A 14615-nucleotide genomic window follows, 5' to 3' on the forward strand; every position below is an offset into this window, starting at 1 on the left:
AGGCTCAGGGCAAAATCAATCAGGGCAAGAATCAATGTGGGTAAAACTCTACTCACATGGTCCGAAGCAAAGGATTCCCACTGAAAGCTTTATCTGGAATTACGGCAATGTTGTTGCTGTGGAAACCACTGAACCAAGCATAAAAAAGATCAGTTTTAAGCTCATTAAAGTTAAAACATAATAGCACACCACACATTTACTTTAGACCCAATAACATTTCAAAATTTGTACAAACATACAGAAGGGGGGGGAGGATGGGGAGAGGGAGGGAGAGATAGATCAGCCATCAGCAGAGTAGACTTGATGGGCTGAATGGCCAAATTCTGTTCCTATCACTTATGACCTACGGTAAAAAAAGCAAGCAACCGGTTTTAAAACTAAGTTTAAAACTACCAATTTTATTTATTCAGTAATTTGATGTGCTTTCTACTCTAAACTTTGATTTGATGTTTTAGGTCACAGCTTTTGGACAATCTGCAAAGGCAATTATGAAGTACTGGTTTGGAAGAGGTTATTGGAAAGAGGGATGTTAGCTATATTATTCAATTTATTCATTTCCCTATGTTCTCAAAATCTCTGTAAAGCGTCTTTGAGTATATGAAAAGCGCTATATAAATAAAATGCATTATTATTATTATTATATAATTAGTACCAAAAGGGTTGTGACCTCTGGCTGCCCACCCTCCACTTTCACAATGTTCTACATACTGCAAGACATCCCTGACCCCAGCACCAGGGAGACAAATAAATGCAGGATTTTTAACTCACAGCTCTTTCAGATGAGGAAGCGACTTGATGGCTTCTGGAAACTCCATTAAGTTGTTGTAGTTCAAGTCCCTAATAAATACAAAAACTACCATCAGATAACAATTCTTATCACCGCAAGTTTTATGAACAAGGACCAACTGAAGATAAAAACCCAGCAAGTTTCATTATGGTGAACGTATTGTCAATTTCAAATGACATTCCAATTGTCCAAAATATTATCCATGCTATAAATATGAAATAAAAAAGAAAAACACTGAAAACACTTGAGGGTCAAGCAACAGCTGAAGAAGGGTCTCGACCCGAAACATCACCAATTCATTCTCTCCAGAGATGCTGCCTGCCCCGCTGTTACTCCAGCTTTTTGTGTCTATCTTCGGTTTAAACCAGCTTCTGCAGTTCTTTCCTACACAAAAAATTAACGTATCAGGTTGTCAACCTCAATGAATTTGTTGATCACCAACCCAAGATGTTACTCTGACCAATGAGTACATCCAGCATTTTCTGTTACTCAGATTTATTGTTGATGTTTTTGTGCATTGTGAAGTGTACCATGGATATGCAATATACACACACAATACACACTCTTTCCTTTCTAAAGGCAATACAAAATTTGTACGTAAATTTTAAATTAACACAAGTGCAGTCAACAAAATAGTTAAATGAGTGAAAATCCAGAAATAAAAAGATTTCTAAAATTCAGGCAATCAAAATTGCTTCCAAATTATAATTCAAAAATCAAATATATTAACATTCAGCTAATATTTAACATTTCCATTTAAAATAATGGGCATTACAAAATTCCAGTTTTTACGCTTTGATATTCCTGTACATATCCTGTAAGTGATGAGATCTAAAGGTCATCAAAATCCAAGAAGTTAACAACAAGAAGCACCCAGAAGTGAAATGGCTTCCGCAATATTCGAATATACTCAAAATTAAATTATTTTGATAATTCCTCTGACTTTTGAGGTCCAAGTTAATCGTACAAATCTGGGTGCTTGACAAGAAAACAAAAATAGAAAAATTAATACTTACAGCGTCTCCAGATTGTCAAGCCCATCAAAGCAGTGGATATCTATTGTGTCAATTTTATTATTGTGAAGATGTCTGTAGAGAAATGAAAAGAGAAAGCAGGAAGGTCAACATTTAAAAGGCAAAATCATTTTGTACTTTACAACTACTTAACACTTCAACATATTTGAAACAAAGTCCAGTCCCACACAAAGTGTTTTAGCCACAGATAGACACAAAATGCTGGAGTAACTCAGCGGGACAGGCAACATCTCTGGAGAGAAGGAATGGGTGATGATTTGGGTCGAGACGCTTCTTCAGACTGAAAGTCCCGGGAAAGGGAAAAGATATAGACAATGATGTCGAGAGATATATAGAACAAATGAATGAAAGTTATGTGAAAAAAGTAACAATGATAAAGGAAACAGGCCATTGTTAGCTGTTTGCTGGGTGAAAAGCTGATGTGACTTGGGTGGGGGAGGGATGGGAGAGGGAATGCAGGGGTTACTTGAAATTAGAGAAATCAATATTCATACCACTGGGTTGTAAGCTGCCCAAGCGAAATATGTGATGCTTTTCCTCCAATTTAGCCTCACTCTGACAATGCAGGAGGCCTAGGACAGAAAGGTCAGTGTGGGAATGGGAACTAAAGTGTTTAGCAACCAGGAGATCAGGTAGGTCCAGACAGACTGAGTGAAGGTGTTCAGCGAAATGATCGCCCAGTCTACGTTTGGTCTCACTGACGTATAAGCGTCCACATCTTGAACAACGGATACAGTAGATGAGGTTAGAGGAGGTGCAAGTGAACCTCTGCCTAACCTGAAAGGACTGTCAGGGTCCACATTTTAACCACATCTCCAGAACTTTTCAGTGTCACTTTTACAATAAATTACTGATTTATTGTAAAAATAAATCAAATTTTTATATTTACTTGCCTAGCGATGGATTCAAATGCAGTACATGTCATACTGCTATACAGTGATGAATAAGTTTATTGGCCAAGTATGTGCATATACAAGGAATGTGCCTTGGTGCTCCGCTCACAAATGACAATACAAACATACAGTTAACAATTAAGAATAAAACATAAACACATCAAAACAATAAGGATACACCATTACGGTCTAAACATGTGGGTGAAAATAAACCAGAGCAAAAAAGAGACGACAGACTTTAGTTATTGAGTAGAACTATCACTCGTGGAAAAAAGCTGTTTTATGTCTGGCTGCAGCTGCTTTGACAGTCCGGAGTCGTCTTCCAGAGGGAAGTTCTTCAAAGAGTTTGTGGCCAGGGTGAGAGGGGTCAGAGATGATCTTGCCCGTTCACTTCCTGGCCCTTGCAGTGTACAGTTCGTCAATGGGGGGGAAGGTTGCAGCCAACAACCTTCTCAGCTGTGCGAATGATCCGTTGCAGCCTCTGGATGTCGTGCTTTGTGGCTGAGCCAAACCAGACCATGATGGAGAAGGTGAGGATGGGCTCAATAACAGCAGTATAGAATTGGACCATCATTGCCTGTGACAGATAGTGTTTCCTCAGTTGCCGCAGGAAGTACATCCTCTGTTGGTACTTTTTGACTGTGGAGTCGATGGTGGCCCTCCATTTAAGGTCCCTGGAGATGATGGTTCCAAGGAACTTAAATGACTCCACAGATGTGACAGCTGTGTTCCTAAGAAAGCTCACGCTATAGAATATCACACCCAAAAAACAACTGTCAATGGGGAAATGAGGGTTAGGGTCAGAAGAATTTCAGACTCACAATAACCCTTGCAGCACTTTAAAAAATAAACGGTCTTTTTAATACCTGCAAGTTTATTTTTGTTACTGCAAGCTAAAGATACTACTGTCTGTGTTACGTTGTTTAATGGAGCATCATTGCACAAGTGATGGTTTGAAGCAATTTCTGGTCAATTTCAATGATATTTGCTTACTGCGGCGAGGTATTATTTCCCTGGACTGTTTTTGCATGGCAGCTTTTTTTCTGTCTGTCAATTTCCTGTCAAGTAATGGTTCTCAAGTTCCTGATCAAAGTAACATAAGGAATTTAACCAGCACAATGCAAATAGTGTTCCCCAATTCATCAGCCACGTTTTATCCAATTATCTTTATGGAAACCTGTGCTATAGCAGAACTACCTGTCGTCATTTAGCAGAGAACAATCCTTGACAAACAGCAGTTTGGTGTGCAATTATTTTTGGCAGCATTAGTTGGGAAAATAAATATGCATTAGGATACCAGGAGAACTCCCTGCTCTTCATGGGATTCTCAACATCAAATGCATGCAGAAAAATGGGAAAACATACTTTCAAGGATAGCAACTCCAACAACTAGTACTACTCTGAAGTGAGTCAAGATGCTTAAGCTCACAGCTCATCGTTCCCAGAGTGCTAAAGGCCTGGGAAACCAATTTCAAACTAAATATATATCAAATGGAAAGGCTGATATATGATCAAACTCAGATTAAAAGGCTTCAATTTACATACATCAGAAATGGGTATTCACAATGAAGCATGTAAATCCTGCAAGAAAAGATCACAGGTGGGAACACAAAGACAATTCTTCCACTGAAACCCAACTCTACATTAAATAATTCCATGAATTGCTTTATTTGAATAAATACTTCAAATATTAACCCTTTCAGAAGAAGTCCTCTAAGATTTATCAGGAACTTGGGAACTTATTTCCAGTTTTATACCCAATTTCCCTTACTGCAATCACAAGGGAGTTCAAAAATTAGAAACATAGAAAATAGGTGCAGGAGAAGGCCATTTGGCCCTTCGAGCCAGCACCACCATTCATTGTGATCATGGCTGATCATCTACAACCAGTAACCTGTGCCTGCCTTCTCCCCATATCCCTTGATTCCACTAGCCCTAGAGCTCTATCTCACGCTCTTTTATATTCATCCAGTGAATTGGCCTCCACTGCCTTCTGTGGCAGAGAATTCCACAAATTCACAACTCTCTGGGTGAAAAGGTTTCTTCTCACCTCAGTTTTAAATGGCCTCCCCTTTATTTATAGACTGTGTCCCCCTGGTTCTAGACTCTCCCAACATTGGGAACATTTTTCCTGCATCTAGCTTGTCTAGTCTTATAATTTTATACATCTCTATAAGATCCCCTCTCTTCCTTCTAAACACCAGTGAATACAAGCCTAGTCTTTCCCATCATTCCTCACATGACAGTCCCTCCATCCCAGGGATTAACCTCGTGAACCTACGCTGCACTGCCTCAATAGCAAGGACCTCCTTCCTCAAATTAGGAGACCAAAACTGCACACAATACTCCAGATGTGGTCTCACCAGGGCCCTATACAATTGCAGAAGGACTTCTTTGCTCCTGTACTCAAATCCACTCGTTATGAAGGCCAACATGCTATTAGCTTTCTTCAGTGCCTGCTGGACCTGCACACTTACTTTCAGTGACTGGTGTACAAGAACACTAAGGTCTCGTTGAATTGAACTTTTCAATTCCATACATTTTGTAGACCTCAAAAGTTCATTCTCATTCTAATCCTATAATTCAGCTTGCTTAATAATTTTGACCCCTGTGCACAGGCTTCCGTGGTGCTGCAACATTGATACCTGTACATGGGGATGGTGGAAGTCTTTTGGTGATGGTTTACGACTTCCGGATTCTGTACCTTTTGCCCAAGGGGAGGAGTTAGAGTCATCTGAACATGCGCATAGCATTTACTGTGTCACCCACATTATCATTGCAATACAGCCTTAAAACCAGTACTACGTTCTAGATTTGATATTCAAAAATATGAATTATATATCATTCTGCAGTTCATGTATACCCAGCTTTATATATCCAGCCAGAATTAAAAGACATATGAAGTATGGCAGTACTTTTATGAAATATCAGAACTGTTTCCTTTGCTGCCCAAAAAATATGTTTTTAATCTCTTCCACCAGCCCATGACGAATATATGCTACTTAAAACTACTTAAGAGGACACACTTATTAATAGATGTATAATTTAGAAAGTTGGCACTTACAAGACAACTAGGCTGGAGAGATTTACAAAGGCGAAGTTGGGTATGTGTGTGATTTTGTTTAATGCCAGCGTCAGGGCTTGCAGTGCAGGTAGCTTGCTCAGTTGATAAATAGGAACTTGGGTGAGGCTATTATCATCGAGCCAAAGGTGTCGCAATTGGATCAGTCCCTCAAAACTGTCTTCAGGGACAGATGTGATATGGTTTGCATCCAAACGCCTGCCGATAAAAACAAAGCAATAAGAAAACATGTTCATCCTTTCTACTTGCGATGAAGCCCAATCACCATCTTGCAATACATTGGCATAATGGTTGAACAGAAGAGGAACACATTCCCTATTAAGGTTTAGCAAACATCATTCTATTTAATAAGGCTTTAAAAAAAGTAAATTTCATTTCCACAAGGGTTAATATCATCAATTTCAAAGCTGTAACAAACTTCAGAAACATCTTTTCTGTGCCAAGATGTTTTGTTCCAATTTCCACTTCTTTGTGCTTGCATGTTAACATTAGACAGCAATTGTGAAAATGGATTCTCTGCACCATAATTTGCTTGTTTACTCTTCTAAAAGAAATCAGAATGAAACTTCACGCTATTACAAATCTCTTTCACAGTAAACACAACTTCTTCCAATCTTTCAATAATAATGGTTCTCTCAAATGGAATGCCTAACCAAATTCGTCTTGTATCACAAGACCTACCATAATTACTCAGAATTCTACTTTAAACAATAATCCTGCTGTACAACGTTGATCACACAAATATTAGAGTGGAGAGACCCAAAAATCGAGATGGTAACCCAGGAGGATTCCTAACAATTGCTGCTGGCTATGCCAAAGATGCAAAGCTCAGCTGTGGACTCAGTTATGGTGTAGAGTGTGCCTTTGCCTCAAGAATGAATTGTGGTCATCTAGGTGAAGGATCAAGAATTCCACAAACTACACCCGGAAAATAACTTTGCTTTAAATAGCATCTTTAGATGAGCATGTCTCCCTTCTATTGACTCCATTTACACCTCACGCTGCCTCGGCAAGGCCAGCAGCATAATCAAGGATATCACACCCTGGCCACTCCCCCTTCTCCCCTCCCAAAATGCACACCTCCAGATTCAGAGAGTTTCTTCACAGCTATGATCAGACATCCTTCCACAACTAGAGATCAGTGCTGAACTACTATCTCTGTCTTTGATGACCCTCCAACTATCCTTGATTGGACTTTGCTGGCTTTACCTTGCACTAAAAGTTATTACCTTATCATGTATCTATACACTGTAAATGGATCGATTGTAATCACGTATCGTCTTTCTGCTGACTGGTTAGCACGCAACAAAAGTTTTTCACTGTACCTCGGTACACGTGACTAATAAACTAAACTAAATATCTTGAGAACAGAAGCGTTTGAAATTAAAGACATCAAAATATAAAGACAGCAATACCTCTGCAGGATAAAAATCATATTACCAGACACACTGGAAAATCTTCATAAACAAGCTAGCTGTCAAGACTATTCACTGACTAAATGAAAATAGGCTACAGCCCATGTGTGAACAATAGAAATCAAATGGGCTGTTTGATAATGCTGCCCTGCAAGATGCTGGTTGAAAGTTATGCGACTACCTTGCTGACTGAATTCCGTCAATGCCTTGAAGTTCAAAGGCATAATTTCCAATGCCGGGATTGAAGCTGGCAGAGATGTGCTAACAAATACTCGAGCACCACCCATGCAAACACTTTCAACAAGCACGCAATGTTAATAAAATATTTGGAATTGAAATGATTGAACTGAATGCAGGGGGATCTGCCACTTCACACACAAATGTACCCATTGGGCTCAACACAGTGAACTCCTGGTCATTTGGAAATCCAAAATATGCGGCCCTCTTTTCCCATCCTCTCTTCACTTACAGGGTCCCTGGTGCCGAACTCATTGAATGTATTTGGTTCACTGAAAATATACAATAGCAGGTGTTGGGGTTTTAATAGAAATAGCATCCAACAGGCTGGAAAATCTGACATTCAGCAATGCCAAAGTCCTCAACATGCCAGATTAGAGCTACTGTAAGATGGAAATAAGCGAACGCCTGGCTTGCTGACAATGTGCCAGCCATTAATCAGATGGGAATGCTCTAGCTGTGCCACTAGTTCAAGCAGACTTCAGCAACACAAGCTGCAGAGGTTTGATTGCTGCTCAGTACAGTACTGAGACCTGCACAACACAGCTCTATCTTGCTGATGAGACATTAAGTCAAGCTCCACACACTATCTCTGGTAGAAAAAGTTCTCTTGGCAGTATTTCAAAGAAAAATTAAGGAACAGATTCCCAGCGTCCAGGTCTCATTTAATATCACATAAGAAAAAAAAAATTGGCCGCATTCATGCGGTCGATAGTGGTAAACTTGTGTTTCGTTTTTATTTGGCAACTCTTTCAACCATGCCAAAGTGCCACAAAGACAACCTTTAAATTAGTTGCAAAGTGATGATCTGAGGTTAGCATAAACTATATATAACAGATTTTAATAAATCTGAATAAAACTTGCATTGAAAATTAAAAACCTACCACCGTTGTTTTTTTCAGTAATCATATCATCATATCATATCATATATATACAGCGCGGAAACAGGCCTTTTCGGCCCACCAAGTCCGCGCCGCCCAGCGATCCCCGCACACTAACACTATTAACACTATCCTACACACTAGGGACAATTTTTACATTTACCCAGCCAATTTACCTACATACCTGTACGTCTTTAGAGTGTGGGAGGAAACCGAAGATCTCGGAGAAAACCCACGCAGGTCACGGGGAGAACGTACAAACTCCTTACAGTACAGCACCCGTAGTCAGGATCGAACCCGAGTCTCCGGCGCTGCATTCGCTGTAAAGCAGCAACTCTGCCGCTGCGCTACCGTGCCGCCCGCTTAATGCCAGTAAGAGGAAAGAAATGCTTTTCAATTAATTTATTTCACATGTAAAAATTGTCCCTGTATAAAATGAGACTTTACCTCAAGAATGTCTATTTTATTCACAATATGTATCTGCGATAACTACAATTCACTCGAATCTGCCTTATCATATTGATGTCCTTCTCGGCTATAATTTTAAAGTTTGTATGATGATCACTATTGTCCGGATGTCCTCCCTTTACTTATCTAGGCAGCATGGTGGGGCGTCTGGTAGAGTTACTACCTCACAGCTTCAGCCATCCAGATGTGCTGAGTTTACATATCCTTCCTTTGATAGTGAGCTTCTTCTGGGTGTTCCAGTCTCTTCCCACATTCCAAAGAGATACAGATTGATAGTTTATCTGACCATCGTAAATTGCCCCTGGAGCAACGATGAGAGGTAGAATCTTGAGAGAGTGAATGGGAATGTGAGCAAAATAAAATCAGATTGGTATATGCAAGTTACTGCTAGAAGGTGCAAACTCAGTAGGCTGAATGGCCTGTTCCTGTGCTGTCTGTTCTTGTAATCGTGTGCTCCCATCACTAAATCTAATACTGCACCTTTCTTTTTGGGATTTGGTTTTTCTGTTTTGTAAATACATTATAAACTGTTACTATACCTACTTGTCCACAAAATTGCTGAGAAAGCCTCTGATAGACACGCAAAGCCATGTTCGAAGGTTTAGAATACTTTAGAATATGTTGCAACATCTCTGGAATTCAAAAGTAAACAAAAACAATATGGAAAAATATCCTGCAGACATAATATGGTTTTCTTCCTTGGTAGCTGTAAAATCATCTTGGAAATGAATATGCCTATGGATTCAGTGGCCAGTCTCACTTTAAGTGCAGTATTCTATTTTCTGTTTTCCAACGTTCCCTAATATTGCCACTTTTACCTTTCACCCTTGCTGGGACAAGCTGGCCCTGAACTCTTACCAACGCTTTTAAAAGACTTACTTATCACCTGTCTGAAGGAACCAAACCTAAAATGCAGTCTGAAGAAGGGTCCTATCCGAAACCTCTGTCTGCCCATTCCCTTTACAGATTCTGCCTAACCTGCCGAATTCCTCCAGCCTTGTGTTTTACTCAAGATTTCAGCATCTATAGTTTTCATGTTTCTCACTTGTCAGCTGTTGTTTTATCCACTCATATCTGCTCTCAATCTCCATTTGCCAACCTGTTCCAAGATCGCTCTGTTCCTTCACATGGTGGCAGGGGCTGCACGGTGGCACAGGTTGCTGCCTTACAGCGTCGGAGACTCAGGTTCGATCTTGACTACGGGCGGTTGTCTGTACAGAGTTTTATGTTCTTCCCATGACCGCGTGGGTTTTCTCTGAGATCTTCGGTTTCCTCCCACACTCCAAAGACGAACAAGTTTACAGGTTAATTGGCTTGGTATAATTGTAAGTTGCCCCTAGTGTGTAGTGTGCAGGGATTGCTGGTCAGTGCTGACCCATGGGCCAAAGGGCCTGTTTCCGCGCTGTATCTCTAAACTAAACCTCTCAATATCCTCCTGTTTATTGTTTATTCCTTTGCCTTGTTGGCACTCAAATACACCTTATTTTTCTATCGCTTAAATTCCATCTGTCACTTTCCTGCCCAACTGATCAAACCATTTCCTCCTGCAGTTTCGTACTTTTTCTGTCAAGTTCACACATAATTTTTTTACCATCTGCAATCTTCTTTACCTTGTCCCCAATACTTCCGTCTAAAGTGTTAATATGTACTGCAAAAACCAAGGACCCGAGTACTGAGCCCCAATGAATAGTCTTGTCACAAAAACATCAATTATCTTTAGCTTCCTGCCAAAGCCAATTTTAGAACTATTTACCGCTCCCCTCCATAGCCTTTGACCTATTTGATCAGCTTACCATGCAAGATCTTGTAAGAAGCCTTGTATATTTCAAACAACCCTCATTGCCCCCACAAAAATTTCAATCAATTTGGTCACTCTTTGCAAATTCACAATGTGCCTTAAAGTGATTCTAATAATTTACTGACATGCAATTACGTAGCTTATTTCTTCCTCACTTTATAAACAGTACACAATACACAGACCTCCAATCCTCTGGCACCATTGCTATGGCAAGAGTGAACTGAGATTTGATGAGCAAAGCCTTATTACATTCCCTTCTCTATTGCCTTTAAAAGCTTGGGGCAAATTTCATATGGAACCTAGGATGTATCCATTTTCTAAATTGCTAAACATCTGAAAACATACTTAAAAATAAAAACTGTTTTTCTTATTAAATATTTCACACACTTCCTCTTAATGACAGACCTCTCTCATAACTCAGCACTACTTATTCATTAAGACAGCGGGCTGAGGCACAGATGCTATTACCCATTGCTACACCCATTTCAAACCCACTCATTCTCTTTACCCAAGTACACTCTCCTTCATTGGTCATCTGTCCCTCACCATCCACCCACCACGCTGACCCATACTCTCCAATTCCTTGGTCTTGTACTTTGCCACTGTCCTTTTACCAGGCATCCTTTTCTGTTTTCCTTTTCCCTTCTGCTCTTCACCCCCTCACCAATCCCTGTGACAGATCACCCACCACTAGTGACCCCTCCATCCTTCCTCACTCACTCTTCTGCTCCAATGGAAAGCTTGTACACTGTCACTGAGCAGTGGATTAGGGTGCTAGACAACTGAAGGTGGCAGGTGGGTGTTGCAATTGGCCTCCATTCCTCACATTTCCCCTGTCCTCCTTGCAACAACATGAACCTAGCCAAGAGAAAAGCTAAACAAGGGCAGGGCAGTAATGCTTGTGTTTCCTTCCCTTAGTTGTACAGTTGCAACTGTGTTGCTTATCCCAAAAATAATCTTCATTTCACAATAACAGTTGCCTTGGATAAACATTAGTTTCCTTGACTAAATCTAAAGGAACAAAGAACTAATGTTCTCCATAACTAATTTCACATCAATTTTAAAAAGCATCCAGCTACTCTACCACACCTTAAGGGCCTGTCCCATGTAGGCGATTTTTTTGGTGACTGCCAGCGACTGTCAAAGTCGTAGCAGATCGCCAAACTTTTCTTTTACCCGACGACAATGCCGAGTCAGGTCGAGATTACAGCGTCTTCTGAAACATCGCAAAATTTCCCACGCTGTCAATGCTTCTCCGGCGTCCTGGTTTTCACTGAAATCACTGACAAGTCGGTAAGTACTTGAGAGTTTTGAACTATAACACCTTGTATGGGTTACTTAAAAACCAAGCTTCACTGTAACAAGGAATAAACTGGATTTACTTCCAGTTTACTAATAGCTGTATTAAAAAAAAAAAAGTGGTTCAGTGGATTTTTGTGAAAAGTGTGTGGTCATTCTTTGAAAATGTAAGGGAGATGCATATCTGGTTTCTGGGTTGAATATCTGGGTTTGAAGCCCACTTTAAATGTAATGGCTGAGGCCAAAAACATCGCGAAAATTCCCACGCTTACCTGACCGTCAAACTGTCGCCTCCATCCTACCTGTCAAATGTCCTGACGGTAAATAAATTCGTTAAACACAAGCATTTTATGGTATTTTGAAATGACTTTACTTATTTTAATATTATGTGCTTCTAAATGCATCTTAAGAGAACCTATCAAACCTGGGGACAGCATGTGCAAGCGACCGCAATACGCTACGATACCTGGCGGCAAGCCAGCTGTCGCCGAGAAATTTCAAACCGTTTGATTTCTCAGCGACGCGCTGAGATCCACTACGATCTTTGGAAGACCCCTCACGATCATGCTCGCGACACCCCGGCAAACTGTCGGCGACAGCCTAGTCGCCGGCAGTCGCCTTAAAATCGCCTAAGTTTAAAATCGCCTAAGTGGGACAGGCCCTTTATTCTTCAGCTTTGATTATTCCAGTGCATTTCCAGCTGGGCTTCTTTGGTCTACAGAGTTATCTTAATATTGTTTAATCCCTGCTGCACTCCTAAACTCACTGAGCAACTTAGCTCAAGATTAAATGTCCCCACGATTTTCATATTCTCTTCAAATCCCTCAGTAGCTTGATCATGGCAGAAGTGACTATAAACATCATAGCCTATGAAGGAGGAGCAGTAGATCAGAGGTACAATTTCTAGATATAAGAAAATAACTGCAGATGCTGGTTCAAATCAAAGGTATTTGTTCACAAAATGCTGGAGTAACTCAGGTCAGGCAGCATCTCGGGAGAGAAGGAATGGGTGACGTTTCGGGTCGATACCCTTCTTCAGACTGATGTCAGGGGAGCGGGACAAAGGAAGGATATAGGTGGAGACAGGAAGATAGAGGGAGATCTGGGAAGGAGGAGGGGAAGAGAGGGAAAGAGGAACTATCTAAAGTTGGAGAAGTCGATGTTCATACCACTGGGCTGCAAGCTGCCCAGGCGAAATATGAGGTGCTGTTCCTCCAATTTCCAGTGGGCCTCACTATGGCACTGGAGGAGGCCCATGACAGAAAGGTCAGACTGGGAATGGGAGGGGGAGTTGGTGTGCTCGGCCACCGGGAGATCAGTTTGGTCAATGCGGACCGAGCGCAGGTGTTCAGCGAAGCCATCGCCGAGCCTGCGCTTGGTTTCGCCGATGTAAATAAGTTGACATCTAGAGCAGCGGATGCAAGATGTTCACATTAAATTTTACCCATGCACAAAGCTAAAATTGCCACCCAATTCAAGGAGCATGGTTGTTTCACAGTCATTACAACAGCAAAGTCCAGGTCAATACTTACAATGATTGCAGTGTAGAAAGCCCTTTCAAGGCTTCACTTGGTACAGTTTTCAACTGGTTATTCTGAAGCATTCTATGAGAGAACAGTAGACCACTCAATTTTCCCCATAAAGTACAGTGCTCAATATCACAAAGCAGCAAAACAATATTACATTTCACTGATATGTATTCATATTTATTCCCTGATCGTACATTTTAGCCATTACATTTGTCTTATATAATTAGCTGTACATTTGACCAATAAATCAGTGGACCAAAAAAGGACAACAAAGCCAAAATTCTTCAATTAATGACTTTCCATGGATCAATGTATTTTTCTACGTATTCAATCTCAGAAATGACAGTGCTCAAAGAAAATTATCTTGAAGACCCTAGAATTGATCATTGAGATTCTGCAGTGGCAGATGTTGTGGTGCAATCTGCTCATGTGGGCTAGAACAAGCCAGGCTTACCAGTAAAAGGGAAGAGTTTGGACATTTCTAGATAATAGGAAACTCAATGTAATACCCAACACTGACAGCATACAGACTGGTGACAGCCAGTAGACAGCACAGATGCAATTTAATGCAGCACAGAAGGTACAAACTTGGCACGACCCTGCTGGCTCTTCTTGCAATCTTGTCACAACTCTACTCTCTTTTCCCCCATAGTTCTGCGATTTTTCCTCCTATTAATTATTCAGCCAAATCTCAAATAAAATTAATCCTGCCATCCTACCAGGCAGTAAATTCCAAATGCTGGCAACTGTTTGTGGAAAAAGGTTTCACATTTCACTTGCTTTTTCTGCTCTTTATCCTAAACGTATTCTCCAATAACTGACTCTTTTGCTAATGGAAGTATTATTTACTCCATTAAAGCTGTTCAAAATTTAACACCTCTATCAAATGCCTTTTTAAAGCTGCTTTTAGACTTTCGAGAATCTCTGCTAATATCCCACATCTCTTGTACCATTCCAGCAAGTTGACATTTTCACCTTCTACTCCAAATAGGGATTTGTCAGTGATTGATTTAATGTCTTTATTTTGCACTTCCCATTTACAAAACATAAAATCTTGTACATTTGATAGGTTTCACAACTTCTAAAAGATTTGATCTTTATGTACATCTCTCTACTCTTACACTCCCGTTAAACCTGTACTGCTTGGTTCTTATTGTCTCTCATTCTTGCGAAATGCATTTTACGTGAGGCT

The 14615-nt window shown here is 40.5% G+C and overlaps 1 protein-coding gene across 2 annotated transcripts in view; it reads right to left on the reverse strand.

Annotated features, from left to right (window-relative positions):
* lgr4 (leucine-rich repeat containing G protein-coupled receptor 4) overlaps positions 1–14615 on the reverse strand; it is a 79094-nt gene that overhangs the window by 18655 nt on the left and 45824 nt on the right. For both annotated transcript variants that reach the window (XM_078415482.1, XM_078415481.1), the window contains exons 4-8: positions 13427–13498; positions 5779–5994; positions 1804–1875; positions 769–837; positions 57–128 (exon numbers count right to left, since the gene is read on the reverse strand). In XM_078415482.1, the coding sequence (XP_078271608.1) occupies positions 57–128; positions 769–837; positions 1804–1875; positions 5779–5994; positions 13427–13498 (501 nt within the window). The remainder of the gene's footprint in view (positions 1–56; positions 129–768; positions 838–1803; positions 1876–5778; positions 5995–13426; positions 13499–14615) is intronic.

Source organism: Rhinoraja longicauda, chromosome 18 (assembly GCF_053455715.1).
Source record: "Rhinoraja longicauda isolate Sanriku21f chromosome 18, sRhiLon1.1, whole genome shotgun sequence".
NCBI classification, from domain to species: Eukaryota; Metazoa; Chordata; class Chondrichthyes; order Rajiformes; family Arhynchobatidae; genus Rhinoraja; species Rhinoraja longicauda.